This window comes from Hydra vulgaris, chromosome 15, assembly GCF_038396675.1.
Source record: "Hydra vulgaris chromosome 15, alternate assembly HydraT2T_AEP".
NCBI classification, from domain to species: Eukaryota; Metazoa; Cnidaria; class Hydrozoa; order Anthoathecata; family Hydridae; genus Hydra; species Hydra vulgaris.
The window spans coordinates 3,345,001-3,364,270 of NC_088934.1; the positions used below are offsets into that span (position 1 = coordinate 3,345,001).

At 27.5% G+C, this 19,270-nt stretch overlaps 1 protein-coding gene across 2 annotated transcripts in view; it reads left to right on the top strand.

The window, feature by feature from the left end:
- Positions 1–19,270, top strand: part of LOC136091611 (E3 ubiquitin-protein ligase RNF31-like) — a 118,273-nt gene that overhangs the window by 50,434 nt on the left and 48,569 nt on the right. For both annotated transcript variants that reach the window (XM_065819316.1, XM_065819317.1), the window contains exons 6-10: positions 4,151–4,220; positions 5,227–5,351; positions 5,496–5,696; positions 12,402–12,572; positions 15,110–15,223. In XM_065819316.1, the coding sequence (XP_065675388.1) occupies positions 4,151–4,220; positions 5,227–5,351; positions 5,496–5,696; positions 12,402–12,572; positions 15,110–15,223 (681 nt within the window). The remainder of the gene's footprint in view (positions 1–4,150; positions 4,221–5,226; positions 5,352–5,495; positions 5,697–12,401; positions 12,573–15,109; positions 15,224–19,270) is intronic.

Below are 19,270 nucleotides of genomic sequence, written 5' to 3' on the forward strand. Positions count from 1 at the left end.
GGACAAAAAGTCTTATATCCATAAGCATCTCCATGCTAATGAAAATTGTTTCATGCAAATAAGTAATAAGTGTTTTTTTGTTTAAGATTCGACATCATTTCTGTTTAGTCACTATTTTCTATACATATATTGCGTATCTTTTTAACATATTCTTTTGTTATTTTCTATTTCTTTAGTTTGATATGATTGTATTTTTGTAATTATATTGTTATTAGTTTGTAAAAGATTAATTAAAAGAAAAAAATACAAAATATATATACTTTTTAAAAAAAAGCAATACAAAATATAATTATTCTTGTACAAACTGAAATTCAGCTTTTTTCATCTTGACAAATGCCAGGACTTGACTTTAAAAGTACTATTTACCTCAGCAACTTTTTTTAAATTGAGTTAAAGTTTTGCATTTTTAATAGATTATTTTCTTATAATTTCATGAAATAAAATGAAAAATGGTCTTTATTATGAAATATTATATTTGGTTTTAGAAATGATTTCTGTTATAATTTTTTTTTTTATTAGAATATCTCCCTCCTTTCTCAAAGTTATTTAATAACTTTTTTTTACCAACTCTATATTTATTAATGAATATAATTATTAAATATAATTTAATAATTATATTTATTAATACTCTATATTTGTATATATATTATATTTGTTATTAATACTCTATATTTGGCTATAAATAGAAAAATGAAGTGCCCATCTTCAAAGCATGACTTATTGCGCTTTGCAGATGGGCTTGTATTGGTAAATTGCCTAAACACTTTTTTGTTGAAGCAATTTATCAAAATACTAAAAAGCTCTCAGCAAAATCACTCAGTTAATTTTACGCGCTGTACACGCTGTACACGCTGTACACGCTGTAGACTCTCCTCTATCAGCACCACCAATATAAAAATTTTCAAAGCCGCCAATTTTCAGTCCTCTGAGATTTTCTCATCTCTCTTACATTTACACTTCATATGAACTTTTGCTATACATTTTGAATCACATTATTCTGAACAAACGATTACATTAACAAAATAAGATGTTCACAAGCTTGTCTAATTTTAAATTAGCTATTTCTTTTTCAGCTTTTTTTCCACATCCAATACTTACATCAGCAGCTGACTCCATGAACACTTAAGTTTTTTATGAATTGTTTTTTTCATGAATTACAACAGGATATGTAAAAAGTACATTTGCTTTCAACCATTGACCAAGTAAAGCAAGTAACATATCAGTTACTAGCTGATCTACAGTATAGTTCCTTATATTTTTCTTACTATTTTGCTCTTAGAAATATCTTAGCAAATTTCTAGCTGTTGGATGCTTAAATGTATAAAGTTTTCCATTCCCTACAAGTTTGCTCATTTTAATTGATAGTTCATTTCTTTTTTATTTTGACATTTTTATTGAACAAAATATATGTTTACTGGCACTTTCCTTTTAATCCAACTATGAAGTAATAATTACTTTTAAAAGAAAAATAATGACTACTGGTTATTGTTATTAAGTTATTGTTAGGTTATTGTTAATAACCAAAATAAGAGAATTTAAAATCAAAATTTACCAAGCTTGCACTAAAATAAAATCATTTTTGAAAGTATCACTATTTTAAAAGTGACAACGTTATATTTTTTCACTAATCTTGTTTCTTAATTTGAAAAAATATATTTTATCTAAAATATTGACAAGCCCTATTGCTTTAAAAATATAATTAGCAAAGTTTTTCTTATCAGAAATCATTTTTAGTTGAAGCTTAAAATTTTTTAATTCACCTTAAGGCCACAAAAGCCACTACAGTCAAGTAGGCTGCTTTAGTTGTGATTACAACCATCTCTCAACTTTATAATTCCGGAACACGAACCTTGACGAACAAGGCCGCTGTGCAGAGTAACTAGTTGAGCGCAGTACTACCAGGGATGTGGTGGGGATCAAACTCATAACTCCTCACTTATGAGGCGAGCACTCTACCACTACACCACTACTACATTTGGCAGTCATTTTGATTTTACTACAGTTTTCATTTTAGATGTTACAGTTCAACTATACATGTGATTAAATTTTAGCTTCAGTGAAGCTGTGATTAAGTTCATATGATTAAATTTTAGCTTCAGAGAAGATGTGATTAATTTATGTGATTAAATTTTAGCTTCAGTGAAGATGTGATTAAGTTCAGCGTTAACCCTAGTTTATTTTGAAGATCAGGAATCAGAACAATATTTGTTTTCAATAGTATTTATGAATTAATAAATTAAATATTAAAGTTTTATAGTATTAAATTTAAACAATTGTATTTATGTTTATAAGTGAAGTTGTGGTCAGCAATCATCCTCAATAAAAAATATGGTTGTAGTTAGCAGTCATCCTCAATAAAAAGTATGGTTGTGGTTAGCAATTACTCTCAGCAGATATATTGTTTATCAGTATATGCATAAACAGAGATAAAAACTATATTTTTAATAAGTATTTTTTTATTATTAGTAATCAGTGTTTTCAGTTTTCAATTAGATCAGCTGAGTAGTTTTTTGTCTTTTTAACTGCCATTATGGTTTTTAAGAAAATTAAAACTGCAAAGCTTTTTCTTAAAAACAATTACTTATAGCTTTCTAGAGTTTATATTCAAGACGGTTACTTTAGTTGGTTTATGGTTAAAAACTTTTGAACAACTATTTTATGAGATATTTTAATGTTTTCAAGTTAATTGAATTAATTTTTTATTATTTTTTTTTGTTGTTTTTTTTCACATTTTAAGTTATATTTATATACTTTTTTTTTTTTAGAATTTTCTAGTTCTTAATTTTTTTCTTGTAATTAAAATTTCCCAGTAGATAGTTTGTTTATTGAACTTTGTTGCTTGCAAATTAAGATATGTTTGGTCGCTCTTTGTTTGCACATCAGCACAGTTATCACAAGCCTTGTAGTGTGCAAGAAGGTTTACACACTATAAGGCAAGCACCTTTAGTGCTTATGCCTTATTCTGCTTTAATAATCTTTTATCGAGATTAATAAAATGAAATTAATCAAATTTGGTTAAATATCATGCTTATTGAAACATACAATTCCATAAAAGTACTTTTTTAATAATGTAAAATTTTATTGTTTTTGATCAATATAATTATTTGGTTAGTCTAGAATTTAATTGACTGAATTAAGAATATTAAATCAAATCTTAATTTTCTTTTACTACAACAATAGTTTAAAGTTTTGAAAATAAGATGTTAATAAAAGCATTTTTTAAAAGCTTTTTGTTATCTTTTTAAATCTTTTTTCTCTCTATTATTTATTTTTAGTATGATTTTTATTATAGTGTTTATTTTCAAGTTTTGTTTAATATGTTTCTGAATGAAATGTTAGAGTTGGTTGCGATGTAGAACTATAAAAATTAAATTTATCATAATATTATTTGCTTATAGGTTTTAGTTTATAATTTGATCAGTCTTTTCAAGGATTGTGTGCAGTTGCACTCCTTTTCTGACCACACATATTACATTTAGTTTTAATAACTTGGCCGCTGCGCTTTTTTTGTTTTGATAATTTGTGCATTTTAAAAGTATGCTGAAAGAACCAAATTAAAATAACGAAAAATTAAAAAACAAGAAGTCATAAATTGAAAAAATAATATATAAAAATAAGAAAATGAAAAAGAAAAACCTGAAAAATACAAGCATATAATGTAGTAGTTTTTTAAATTTCAAAGTGTTTTACTTCATAGATCAAAATTTTCACAGTATACATTTGAAACTTAGTTATAAGCCTTAGTTATATAGCCTTCCCAGGAATAAATTGGTTGGTGTTGGGTATATAGCATGCTGTTTTATGACCAAATTCAATGAAATATGACAGGAACTACACATGATAGTTAAAAAAATGGTGTGCAGATGCAGTTCTTTTTATATTTGTATTGTAATATTTTTACTGTTTTTGTTTTCTTATTTTTAGGGTGCTTGTTTTTTCTCAGTAACAAAATTTAATTCAAGTCAAGAAGTGAAACAGATTTAATGTCCAAAAAATTTAAAGTAAAGAATTTTATCATGCGAAGTCAGAATAGGTGTGCAACCACGCACATCTTCTTAAAAACACTGATTTTCTAAGAAATTTAAAAGTTAAAAATACACACAAATATAAACACATTGTCTAATTTAAATAGTTTTTTTTTAATGATTAGATTTTAGATCTCAAGTCAAAGTTTCCGGTTACTGAACTTGAAATTCATAATGTTTTATTTATCTCTGAAGGTTTTATTTTATTTTTTGCATTTCTTTATTTTACTATATATTAAGTTAAAATTTTATTTTTGTTTTTTTATGTTTATTTGCTTTTAATCACTAGTTTTAACCAAGGGCATTCCTTTTTTGGTTTTTCAAGAACATTTAGAACTTGGACTAGTTTGTGACATGTTTTAAAATAACTGCTAAACAAAAAACTAAACCATTTTAGTTTTAAGTTTGTGATGTGATCAATTGGTGTTGATCGTAATGTTTTAAATCCTTTTCATTACAACAAATAATTTTTATTTTCCCAGAGTGTTTTGAATTCTTTTAGTTTTTAGTTCTTGTTCTCATTTGTTGTTCTTTTTCTGTTTTAAGCACAATATTCGGATAATATAATTAACAGTTTGTTTTGATAATAAGAATAACAACAGAAAAATATTATGAAAATATAATTATACTGCCATGTTCCAGTTTTGACTGGAATTAAAATATGGTGTATCATTACCTTATATGGGCATGTAAAAATTAAGGTGTAAATTGGAATTTTATGTTGATGTTCTTTTATTTTTCAGCAAGGAGACAAGACAGCAAGTTTGTTTTAAATACTATTGAAACTGCAATCAACCTTAACTTGATTTTTTAACTATTAATCTTTTGAATTAAATGTTGCTGTTTTTTTGTGAATAAAATGTTATTAAAAATTTTTGCAAAGTTATATCACTATTAGCATATCTATAACACATATAACACATGTTGAACACTTTGAACATTATCAGAGCTAAATTGCAATAAAAATTTATGGAACACATTTGAGACACACAACTTGATTTAAATAAAATTTAGGTCAATGTAAAGCTTTTTAGGTACACTTATTTACATCACATTCAAGCCTTTCAGATTCTCTGAAGTCTTTAAAAGTTATTTCATTTATTATTTTATAGATATTGTTAACAATATTTACTTAAATTGTTAAAAATACAAATATTTACCTAAATATTTAAAAATGCAAACATTTAAAAGTTTTGTTTAGGTGAACAAATGAGAGCTGAAGAACTTCTTTATAAAAATATCAATGGAAACGAAATTAGGGAATTGTTGAAGAAAACACCTAATGCGTTTTTTGAAAAACTAGCAGATCCAAATATTCAAGATAATGTCTCATATTTTTGTTTTCAATATATTTTTACGAGTTATTGTGTGTGTATTATATATATACACATATATGTGTGTGTATTTTATTATACAGATGAACATGTTATTTGTTTTTACTGAAAATAAGTTTTTTTTTAAATTTTCCAGGTAAAATGTCGAATGATTCTTGGAGAAAATCCAAAGACTAGTTGGGGTAGAGCTGAAATGTGTTTGAAGTTAATAAATTTAAAAAAATATGAGGTGGAAGACTGCCTAGAGGCTGTCAACAATAATCCTTACTATTATGATTGTATACAATTTTTTGAATGTAAATGCTGCATGTGTTTAACTAATTATCCCAGGCACAAGGTTTATTTTATTTTAAGTGTTACAATTTATTTTAAGTGTTACAATTTATTTTAATTATTACAATTTATTTTAATTTGCTATTTAATTTAATTTCCCACTTTTTTTAAACTAATTTCAATTTATTACAATTGGATAAATTATTTAGTGATAAGACTATGTAACAAATTTGTGTTTTGTTTTTTAATTGGGTTAAAGTGTGTTAGTTCCTTTTGCCAAACATATAAAAATATCAGCTCTTCCACTAAAACATTATTTCTATATTTCTGTGATAAAAAAAACACCAGGTGACTCTAAATAAATTTTTGTTCATGCTGTTAGTAAAGTTCACTAATAGCACAGCAGATTGTATTTTCCAACAAATATGATTGGTACTTGTTGGCAAATAAAGTCAAAAAAGGTCCAACAGAGAAGATAAGAAATTCAAATTCAAGTTTTGCAGGTACAGTTGAGTAAAGGAGGCCATATTACTTTAACTAGAGTATAAAAGTGTAAAGCTATGATAAGTATAAAAGTTGTAAAAGTATGAAAATTGTCCTCATCCTTCTAATATAAAAGTCCCTTGTCCATCTAGTATAAAATTTGTCCTCGATGGACAGCACTCTTCTTCGTATCCTGTAACTTCAGGGGTTCCTTAAGATTCTATCCTTTGCCCTATACTCTTTTTAATTTACATAAACAATCTTCCAGAAATACTCTCATCTAAGGTGGCATTGTTCAATGATGATACTACCATTAATTCTTGTCTTAATAAGAAGCCATCATTCTCTAATTGCTTGAAGGGGGCATTAGAGCTTGAAAAAGATCTCACTTCTGCTAGAGCATGGGGCTCTCGGTGACTGGTGAACTTCAACTCAGATAAAACTTTATTTCAGCTAATCGTTATTGCAATAATCTCCTTATATTTATGAACAGTAATGTACTTGTAGAGTCATCTACCCTTCATCTTCTAAGATTAACTCTCACTTCCAATCTTTTTTGGAAATCATATATCAAATCCATTGCAAAATTAGCATCTGCTAAGGTTGCATTTCTTTATTGTGCTTGCCACTTTCTTACTCCTCATTCTATTCTTCATCTCTATAAATCTCAAATCCGTCCTTGTATGGAATACTGTTCCCATATCTGGGGCGGACCTTCCAATAATGCCCTTTCTCTGTTTTTTTTTTTAACATCTTCGCTTCCAACAAGGCTGCAAGCAACCACTATAAGAGTTGGAAGTTACTGAAGGAAGAGAAAAGATGAAAATTGCAGAGCAAGATAATGATTGACAGATGAATCAAAAGGCTGCAAATTATATGAATCAGGAAAGCAAGATGAAGGAAGCAAACTCTAAAGAACTGATGTTTGAGGAAAAAAACTAGGGGAATAAGAGTTTTTGGAGCACTTAGGAACAGTCACAGAAAAAGGATGAGACTTAATTGAATGACAAGTAACATGAGAATGAATTTTAGTAGATGACACAAGAGATGCTAGCTCTTTAGAGCAGTGCCCATTATAGTATTTGTAGAAAAGAGAAGAGAAGCAACATTACGATGATGCGATAATGGTTGGTTGGCGGCAAGAGCAGGTCCAACTATGTTTACAATGCCTTTTGCACCTTGTCTAAAATAGAAAGAGCATCATTAGAAGATTTGCCCCAGATATGGCAACAGTATTCCATACAAGGCCGGATTTGAGATTTATAGAGATAGAGAATAGAAAAGATAGAGTAAGAAAGTGTTGAGCTCGATAAAGAGGTTTTAGACAAGGTGTAAAAACTTACTTATCTAGTTTTTTTCCTGGAATGTCAGTTCTTTAAAATTCACTTCTTTTATCTTGTTTTCCTGGTTCATATAATTTGCAACCTTTTTGAAAGTGAAGATATTGAAAAAAAAAGAAAAACTAGAAAGACGCTAACGATGTAATCAGAGACCTAGGTTTTACCAAGTTGAATGCTGAGCTTTTGATATCAAGGTTCAAACATTATAGAAAGCGCCGCCAAACGTCTTCCAACAAACAACTCAGAGAGATGATCTCAGTAAGGATGACCACAGAACAAAAATAGCTGGTCTTTTTGTGGCTAATGGTACCATATGTAATCCTAATGAATTGTGCCTTTTTATAGGAAGTTCATCCTGGGGTTTCAAATGTATATTGCTTTACAATAGAACAACTACCTGTCCATTCTAATGGCTCATTCTGTACATCTTAAAAAGGGCTACATCTATGTCAAGATAATGCCAACTGCTTTGAATTATAATTACTTGAGATCAAGTGATTTTTTTAATGATTCTTCAAGGTGGTTTCACAAAATTTCATTGTTTCTTTTGCTTTTGGACAGCCACGACACTAAGGTTCACTATCACAGAACAGATTAGCCACAACAGACAGAGTTCTCTGTTTGCAAGTGCAATGTGAGGAAAATTTTGTTTCAGTTGTTTACTTCTTGAGAAATCACTTAAAATCATTTATTTTTACTTTTTTAACTTAAACTTAATTTAATAACATAAAATAATAACATAAAAGTTATTTGAATTTTTTTATCAAGTTTTTTTTATAGATTTTTTTTTTTAATTTTCTTTTTATTTTATTTGGTACTAAAATAGATTAAAAATAGACTCTTGAACTTTGACCTTTTTGACTAAGTTGACCCTAAATTTCATGTAATACTAATATTACATATTAAATTTTGTATTAAAAATTAACCCTATTTTATTAAATATTATTTTGAAAATCCATAACACAGAGAGTCTTAAATTCATATATCTTTAGAACAAATGTATTTATAATATAAAATTATATATAATTAAATATTTAGTAAAACAAAAAGAACAAAACAAATAAAACACTACATTTATCAATTTTCTTAGAAAACAATTAACTTAGAAGACAGCACAACTTTTGTAATGAACATACTTTTCAAAATCAGTTATAACAGCTGCCATCTACAGGACTGAGGTCTAGCATAGCCTATTATAAAGAAAACCATATTGTAATAATTGAAAATATTTATTTCTGATAGGGACAATGATTTAACATGTTTAAAAAAACTACATAACTTTATAGTAGTGGAAAATTATTAATTTAAAAAACTTGAAAACATCTCAAAAATATAGATTTAAAAAAATTACTTTATTATGAAAACATTTTGGCGACAGGATCAATGAAGCTACTTAAAATCAATTTTAACGATAGACACTAAAGGAAAGGAAAGCCAAACTGTCTATCAACACAAAGCAATACAACAAAATATATTACGACAATTATGAAGAGTTGACTACTAAAACCTAACTACTAACAAGGACATAAAATAGTTATTTAAATTGAAATAATAAAATAGGAATGATAATGCTAAAAATAATAAATTATATATAATAATATAAATTAAAAATAATAATATAAAAATAAAAGTAGATAAAAATGATTCAAGGTTGTGATAAATATTTAAAATTAAAAGAAATAAAAATATGATAAAAGTTAAAAATAAAATATAGAAAAACAAAAAAGCTTTAAAAAAATGAGAAAGTTTAATATTGTTACATGCATACACAAACATAAATATAAAGATATATACACATACTTACCCACATGCATAGATACTCATATATTTGCATAGTAATATTTTTGTGCATATATGTATGTATTTAATAAATATATTTAATAAATGTGTGTGTGGATTTAATACATATATGTAATACATACGCGCGCGTTTGTACACTCTAACAACATGAAGTTTAAAAAAAAATACATACCAATGCAACTAACGCACTGAAACATATAACAATATGAACTATACACTACAATGCCCTAAAAACAACAACAACAACAACAAAAATGTCCCTCAAAATTTTTATATTTTATTTTAGTTCTTTTTAATTACTCTTTTTTTCTTTACTATTTTTGAATGTTTTTTTCTTTTATTTTTCTTTTCTTTTCTTTAAAAATTTTTTTAAACAAATGATAATAATCAATCAAAATCAAATAAAATTTAACAAAATCCTACAATTCTAATAACAGAGGTAACATATATATGTATATACATTTTTTTTTGAATGTAGACATCTTGTATGAGAGTATGTAAATTGTTTTTTTAAAAACATCAATAAATAAAAGTTTCACTCGATGCTAAATTTATTTTTTTATTTTTAAAAGAAATTTTCACTGGATTGTTGTGACCAGCATTTTCAGCTTTTTTTTTTTTTGTTTACTTTTTTTTTTAAAACGGCAGTTCTATTTTATGTCAATAGGATGGTTTCATCTTTTTTTGATGTAAGTGCGCCAGAAATGATGTTCAAAATTTTGTTGACACATTGTCTCTCATCTAAATTGATACAATTTTGTTGAGGGGCACATTGGTGGTACTGTATTTCAAGTGCCGCATGAACTTTCCTATCAAACTTTTTAGCATCGGCTTTTAGAGTTCTGCAACTGTCAGAGTTAATTTGTTGTGCACAATGTCTCTTGTGATCTGCATTAGCCACAGCTAATGCAGATCATTCTGTTTTATTTCCTATTGTACTGTTTTTGTGTTGTTACATGCGTGTTTTTATTTGCATTTTTGTTTCACCTATATACTTTTTTCTACAATGACATTTAATAAGGTAGACTCCTGGGTGGCTGTTCATTTGTAGTTTAGATTTATTTCTTGATGTTAATATTGCTTCGAGGTAAATTTTTTGTGATCTCTTAACTCTTTTATAACCACTTCTCCATGTGATCTCATGTGTGACTCTTTTATAACCATAACCCCCCTCCCCCCTTTATTTATTAGATCTTAACTAAATCCCCCCCTCCCTTCTCCTTTTAAAATTTCTTTTAAAAAAAAAAAAAAAAAGAAATTCGTATTTATTGATGTTTTTAAAATAATTATATATATATATATATATATATATATATATATATATATATATATATATATATATATATATTTATATAATTTAACTCATTAGTATTAACAATAATTGATAAAAATTAAACTAATTTTATGATAATTTTCAAAATAAAAAGTTATTATATTTTAATTTAAGATTTATTGAAATCCATGTCTTTTTATAGGTTTATTTACAAATTTGTATGACAAAAAATATATATATAAACTGATTATGAAATGAACTTAAATTTTGATCACAAATATAAAACAATATTTAATAAAATTGATTCTTTTTAATTTAACAAAGAATGCAGACCACAATGCACAATATTGTTTTAAAAAAATGAGGCAATGCCAGCCAGTATATTTTGATCTAAAGTAATAAAAATGATTAAATATTTTAGAACAAATTTAACAATTTATTTTATAATGTTTATAATAATTATATAAGTTTATGTATATAAACTTATGTAAGCTAACACGTAATTACATGTTAGCTAATAACTATTTTGTATTATTTATATTTTCATAACATTTCCAAAATAACAACAATGCAGCTAGAAAATCTATAAACCTGACAAACTAAAAAAATAAACTATATATGTATCAAAACATATATGTATACAAATATAAACATAGTCAAATATAAGCAAAGTTCTAATCAACATGTATTGATTTAAAACAGGGTTAAAAGTCTAAGGGAAGAGTGTGATTTTAAGAACACGGTTCAATTAAAGATGCCACACAGGAGAGTTACTGACAATTGTAACTAAGTGCATTAAACAGTAAATTTATCTAAAAAAATAGTTTCAAGTTATAATTAAATTTAAAAATAGAATTATTATTTATATACAAAGACTACATACTTAAGTTAAAATGAGTAACAAAGTAAAATATTAATTTTAAGTTATATATACCTGTTACCTGATTTGTTCACGTTAAAGCAGTTAAGTTTGATGTTAATAAACTGCCCAAGAGAATAAATTGTAATCATTATAACTAGGCGCATTAAATTAGTTTTTTCATATATAGCCAATTACACATTAGAAGATTCTATTTTAGCCAATTACATTCATTATAACAATTCTAACTAAGTACATTAAACATTAACTAAGTGCCTTAAACATTAACTGGAGGAATAATAATAATGTACAATTCTGTAATATACACGATAATATACAATACTGTTGAGATTTAACACCATGTTAAATTTTTTACGAACATAACTAAAAAATTTATATTTAAATAAGTTGAGATTTTTACCTTCTATTGTTTCAATTATTGGTAATTTGTTTCAGAATTTGACTTTTATATTTGTAAAAAACCCTCACAATTCAAATTTAAGATTTTTTATGAGTGAATAAATGATGTTTATTACCTCAAATATTTAATGAAGAACCTGTAAAATTTGTTTAGCATGAATGCTAAGAAGTTATTTTCACCATGTCATTTATACATTTGTATGAAATCTTGTGTTGTTTGTTGTTTAAAAAATATCAATTTCATTTTTTTTTAGCCTATCATTGTATGAAAAATATACGAAAACCTAAAGTATATAAAATATAAATTAAATTATTAAGCTTATAAACTTTAAATTATTATACTTTGAAGCTTAAAATTTCAACAGTAAGTTAAAATCTTAAGCTTCAAAGAAAAAGAAAAAAAAATTTACGCAAGATGTTAAAAAAAATGTTTTAATGTTATTATAGAGTTTCTGATATTATTATTTTTTAAAAAAGCAGACTTGAAAAACTAAAGTCATTTAAAAACTTTTTAAAAAGTTACTTTTTCACTTGTTGATTTTATGCTTTTAAAATAAACAAGTTATATATATTTTTTTGTTAATTACTTTTTAGGTTACATCAAATCTACATTGCCAATGTCAATATTGTTTTGAATGCTACATCAACTATTTGGATGTGGCCATCACTCAAAATCATATACGTCATTTGGTTTGCGCAAATTGTCAGTTACCCACCGAGGAAGCTGCACATAAATCAGAGTATTTCACAAATTTAGATAATCAGGTCAGTTTCTTACTTCAAAAAAAATACAAGGTCAGTTTTTTACTTTTATTTAAAAAAATGCAAGGTGAATATAAAGTGAAACTAAAGAAATATTAAAAATTCTTGTGGTTACTCGGATACCCATTCATGTTTTTATATACAAACATGACAAATACAATATTATATGCAACAATATTTATTTACATTTTATATAGAGAAAATTATGAAAATTTATTATGGCCTGGAATCTTTTATTCCCTCTTAAGAATTCTAAGTCTTGCCTCACTCTTCTCCATGGTTTTCCTTTCATTGTGCTGCTGCAATTTCCGATTGTAACCGTTACTTTCATATCTATCAGCAAAACAATTCTCCAGAAAACAGATGTCTGTTTACAACTGCAAACCATTGTAAAAAGGTTTTGTCTAACACCAAAGCTTCTCAGGTCACAAAATCTTGTATTTGATCTCAAAAATTAGGCTCTCGTGACTTCTGGAGAATCTTTAACATTATCTATAACAAGGTCAAATTTGTTATTCCACCTCTCTTGAATGGTTAAGATTTTGTCACCTCACTTAAAGTCAAAACTGAACTTCTCATCAATATTATTTCTTGATTCGACTAGTCAGGTTCTACCTGATATAGCTGACAAACAGGTTTGTCCATTGCCTGACTTTTGTATAACTCCAGCTTCTGTATCTAAAGTGATTTCCTGCTTAGACTTTTCTACAGCTTGTGGTCCAGACAACATATCTGTTGTAGTCTTGCAGAAGTGTTCTCCGGAGCTGTCATCTATACTTTCAAAACTATTTAACAAGTGCAGCAAGTGAAAATGAGATTTGTTATCCCTATTTTCAAAAATTTTGAAGAGCGATCTGACTTGCCTAACTACCGTCCCATTAGTTTTCTTACTATCATAAGCAAGGTTTTTAGTCTTTAATTAACAAACTCTTAATTTCTTATCTTGGATCTAATAACTAACTTTCTGATTATCAATATGGATTTCAATCTTCTCATTTTACTGCTGATTTTTTAATGGTAATAACTGATAGGTTTCATCATGTATTAAATAAATGTGGAGAGGCTATTGCTATCGCTCTTGACATTTCTAAAGCTTTTGACAAAGTTTGGCATGCTGGTCTTCTCCATAGGCTTTCCTCTAATGGTGTATCAGGTAACATCTTTAAGATTATTGAATTCTTCCTTACCAATCATAATATAAAAGTTGTCTTCGATGGACAGCACTCATCTTCATACCTTGTAATTTCAGGGGTTCCTCAAGGTTCTTTGGCCCTATACTTTTTTTAATTTACATTAATGATCTCTCAGAAATTCTCATTTCTAAGGTGGCATTGTTTGCCATGATGCTTACATTCTCTGAATGCTTTGAGGGGGGATTTGAGCTTGAAAAGGATCTACAGTATAGGGCTCCATGAGACTAGTGAACTCATATAAAACTCAATTTTTTTTAGCTAATCATTATTGCAATCATCTAGATCTTCCTGTATTTATGAACGGTAATGTACTAGATGAATCATCTACCCTTCGTCTTCTAGGATTAACTCTTACTTCCGATCTTTCTTGGAAACCATAAATCAAATCTATTGCAAATTTAGTATCTACTAAGGTTGCATCTCTTTATCGTGCTTGCTACTTTCTTACTCAAGATTCTATTTTTTATCTCTATTAATCTCAAATTCATCTTTGTATGGAATACTGTTGCCATATTTGGGGCAGATCTTCCAGTGATACCCTTTCTCTTTTAGACAAGGTGGAAAAATGCATTGTAAACATAGTTGTACCTGCTCTTGCAACCAACCTCCAACCATTATCACATGGTTATAATGTTGCTTCTCTTTGTCTTCTCTATAAATACGATAATAGGCAGTGCTCTAAAGAATTAGCATCTCTTTTGTCATCTACTAAAATTCATTCTCATTTTACTCGTCATTTTGTTAAGTTTCATCTTTTTACTGTGACTGTTCCTAAGTGCTCCAAAAATTCTTATTCTACTAGTTTTTTCCCTGGAACCACAGTCCTTTGGAATTCGCTTCTTACATCTTTTTTTCCTGATTCATGCAATTTGCAATCTTTTAAGTTATCTGTTAATCGTTATCTTGCTCTATTAACTTTATCTTTTCTCTTCCAGTAACTTGCAACTCTAATAGTGGTTGCTTGTAGCCTCGTTGGTAAGTAAAGAGGTTGAAAAAAAAAAGTTTTTTTTAATTGATTTGTTAATAAATACCTTTATAATGACTTATAATGATTTAAAATAATTATACAAGTATAAATAAATTATAATAAATTATACCAGTATAAATTCGGTAACAAATCAATTTTACTATGGTTTTTATGATTGAACTCATATGCGCCATGAATTCAGACTTCAAATTTGTTAGTTCAAAAGAAATTTAAAAAACAAGATATTTGGTTTTTAGAATTTTAAATTTGCATTTATTTTTCTCTTTTATGTATTTTATTTATTTTTTATGTGTTATATATATTTTAATATCTTCCATGTCATGATTCTTTTTTTAGTAATTTTTTTTTTTTTTTTTTAGATTCAGCATTTTGTGACTACAAATAAATTGGCACCTGAACGTCATACATTGTTTCAAGAGAAATTAAGAGATTTTAATTTATTAAGCGATCCAAAATTTAGATGGTGTGCTCATGTAAGTCAATGAGAATCATGACATAATTATGACATAACATAGACATTATGGTCTTTAAGATCTCATAAGAAGTTTAATTATAGTAATAATATTAATAGTATATAATTTATAGCAAATGCTTAAGCATTTGCAAGCAGGGCATACGATGTTTTTCAGCTTGTTGTTGAAGACAATGATGTTGGCCACAGAGGCGATTGGCTGGTCCTTACGCATATAGTGCTGGAGCTGTGAGTTTGGTTTACAAACCTCAACTTTGTTAATGCTGTGGCATAGTTTGAAAAACTGTATTAGGTCACCCCTACTCCTTCTATTCTTAAGCGATTGAATGTTTATTGTGGTAAGAGATGCTTGAGATAAGGTACAAGCTTAGTGGCTCTTTCTTGCACTGATTTGAAAGCATCTATGTCTCCGCAATAATAGGGGCTCCAGGTGGCAGAGCAAAACTCAAGGTGTGGTTGTACATAAGTTGTATAAAGTACACGAAAGCTGTTAATGTCCCAATAGTGAAATGTTTTTTTTAACATGCCTAGTGGCGTGTTGGTTTTGGCTACAGCCTGTGCGACTTGGCTCGCCATTTAAGTTGGTTGTTGTAAATGATACCAAAGTCATGATTGGAGGTGGTCTCACCACCTTATCAAAGGCTTTAAAAAAATCAAGAAGGATCATTACAATTTTAAGGCAACATTCAAGTGCATTAGATATAATGTCGAAAGTCTCGATTAGATTTGTCATGTACAATCTACCAAGAACAAAACTGTGTTGGTTACTGTTAAGCAGATTATGGTCCGTCGTATGCTTGAGCATGGAGTCAGGAACTAAGTGTTCCATTACCTTGCATGGAACAGAGGTGAGAGAAATTGAGGGGTAGTTAGTTGGCTTTGTCTTGCAATCTTTTTTAAAAATGAGTGTAAAATTGGCTTGTTTCCAGCAACAGAAACATCTCCAGTAATGAAAGTCTTTGTGAAGAACAAAGTGAAAGATAGTGCTAAGGCTGAACGAGCTTCTGAAAGAGTGAAAGGATTAAATCCATCAATACGTGATGGTTTGTGTTTGTCCTGTTTGGAGAAACACAACTCGACAGCAGCTTGGGAGAAGTTTTCTTTATTTATAGTGTGAATCGTATCAGTGTGTGGTTGGAGAACCTAGGAATTAGAGGGGAAAAAAGCTAATATGCTTTTATAGTATCTAATATGCTTTTATAAGAAATTAAAAAAAAATTAAGTATAATCTTTTCTTTTTTATTCAGTATTTAATGTAATGTTAATTACATTACATTATAATCAGACTTGGCCAGCAAGGCATGCAGTTTCAAGCCTTTTTATGACCACGCAAATAATATTTTGTTTTGATGATTTGACCACAATTTTTTACAAAAGCACTTTAAAAAATGGTTTTTTTATACATTGGAAATAAATAACTTTGTCACGTTTATCTTTACTTACGTTTTTTATAGTAAATGTAATTTAAAAATAATAATGATAGTTTGAATTTTTTAAGTGACAACTTAAAACAATGATTGTTTCTTTAATAAACTTTATATAAGAAACATTTTTTAATGTTAATTCACCTCCCAAAAGGCTGAGAAGACCACTACAGATGAGGAGGCTACTTAATTGTGGTTATAACCCTCTTTCAACTCCAAAACACAAAGCTATTACTCCAAAACATAAACCTTGACAAACAAGACTCATGCGCAGTGAAATAAGTTGAGCGTGATACTACCAGGGATATGGTGGGGATTGAACGCAGAACATCTCGTTTATAAAGCCAGCGCTCTCCCACTACACCACCACCACATTAAAGTTTAAAGACTCAAAAAGAAAAAAGATTTTGTTGAGAAGAAAAAAAAGACAAACTTTTTTGAAAGCTATTTAAATTATTTAACTTTGAATTTTAGTTGTGTTTTTATATTATTTTATATCAAATGCATTTAAATAAAATAACAAATCACTGCTAATGATTTTCGCTGACAATTGTTTAATAAATGTGTGCATTTATTAATTGTTTAATAAATGTGCATATTTATTAAACAATATTTAGAAGTTGTTCTTTATTTTAAAATGGTTTTGCATAATATTTTATTATAAAAACATTAGTAAAGATAAGCGATTCAAAGTTATTTATTCCAAACATAATGTAAATAATCTTATTGTTATAGTTTATTATTTATTTTAGTTAAGTTTTTATTTAATTTTAGTTTTAGTTATGTTAATTTTATTTTATTTTTAATTTTTTTTTTTTACAAAGATTTATTTACTTCATTTATGATAAGTTTTTATTCAAGCTTCTTTGTAGTTAAGTTCAGATCATTTTTTTAGCGCATTTTTAAGATGTATACAAATTTTTAAAACCTATTAACAGCTGTAGTCAAGTTTTCAAAACCAAAAAGTGTTTGCACGGTCATATTATGGCTTGAAATCGCATGCCTTCCTGGCCAAGCCTGATTGTAATGCAGTATTTAACAGTATTTCATTCACTTTCATTTTTCTGTCTTTTGTTTTATGTAATATTTTTTCTGTTTTTCTTCTGTTTTTATGTAATGTTCATTTCATTTCAGTATTAATATTTCATTCATTAAATTAATTCAGTAATAATTAAATTACACTAACTCAGTATAAGTTTAGATTTAATGTTCCTATTTGGTATTTAATGTACCCAACTGTTGTAAAAATATTAAAAAGCCTTGATGTCATGACACCAGGAAATTCTTCAATGGGAGAAATTGAAAGGTTAACAGTAATATTAGTTATGGTGGCTGAAATGTGCATGAAACTGAAAACAAAACTTTTAAAAAAAATAATAAGATTATAAATGAAGACTTTACAGTGCTAAAAATAATTGAATGACTTAGCAAAGCCAAATTAAACAAAAAGTCTTAGCATTGCGGTTGGCTAGAAATACAATTTGGAGAATTGTATCAGTTTCATATAGTACTACTACTAGAAGTCACTAAGATATAAATCCAAAAATCTGTTCACAATGTCCTAAACAGAAAACCCAGTTTTAAATTTTGCATTAAAGTACAACCTGATAAGCATATTAAAAATTAAGTATTATTTTAGTATTATAGTATTACTTATTATAGTAATAATTTAAATTCAAATGTAAAAAACAATTTTCTTTGATTTTGACATGCTTAAGTATAATTTTCTAATTACATTCTTATCTCTTTATAGGAAGTATACAATCTAGTAAAATGAGTTAAATAAAAGTTGTCAGTTATGGTCCTTCATTGAAAACACTCCAGAATCTTAAGAAAGAACCTTGAAAATACTTCAGAATCTTAAGGAAGAACCTTGAAAAGACTCCAAAATCTTAAGGAAGAACCTTGAAAATACTTCAGAGAAATTATATAATTTTTGAAAAACATTAATTTCAAAAATTAAATTAAATCTTTAAGTTTCTTATTAAAATGTTGCCTGGAAGAACTTTAAATTTCTAATTAAAATTTCATCTAGAGGAAATAAAATTGGGTTCAGCTGAGATAGTTACAGCATCAATTACTGATGCTGCAACTCTCTCAGCTGTCACTGAGTCTTTTGACTCACAGGGTCACATGACTTTTGCTAAATTCTTTTCTAAGGTAGACTTTAAACAGTTGTGTGTAAAGCACTTGCAAACTTTTGAAAAGCATTCAAAATGTCTTTGTTCAAATGTGTTTTAGTTTGACTCAAATTTTCAGCCAGATAAAAATGAAAAATTGTGTTTTGCTTTGCCATCTGAGCAAATTAAACAGTCACAAACAAAATCTCTTGTAACAGGTAACTTGTAATTTTATGGTTGTGTAGTCAAAAAAGGCTTTATTTGAATCTCTCCTGTTTGAAGCCTCCAAAAATTGGAACAGTAGCAATCATAAGTGCCAGTTGGAACTCTTGAAATAATTTAAAGTCATTTTAGGTTAGGTTTATTTAGGTTGCTTCATTAAATGCATCATTAAAGTCAATTGCTTCCAAATTAGTTTAACTATTTCAGTCATAAAGCTCTTACGAAGACACAAAAAGCAGACTAATGTTATAGCTATGTTATAAACAATATGACTTGAATTTT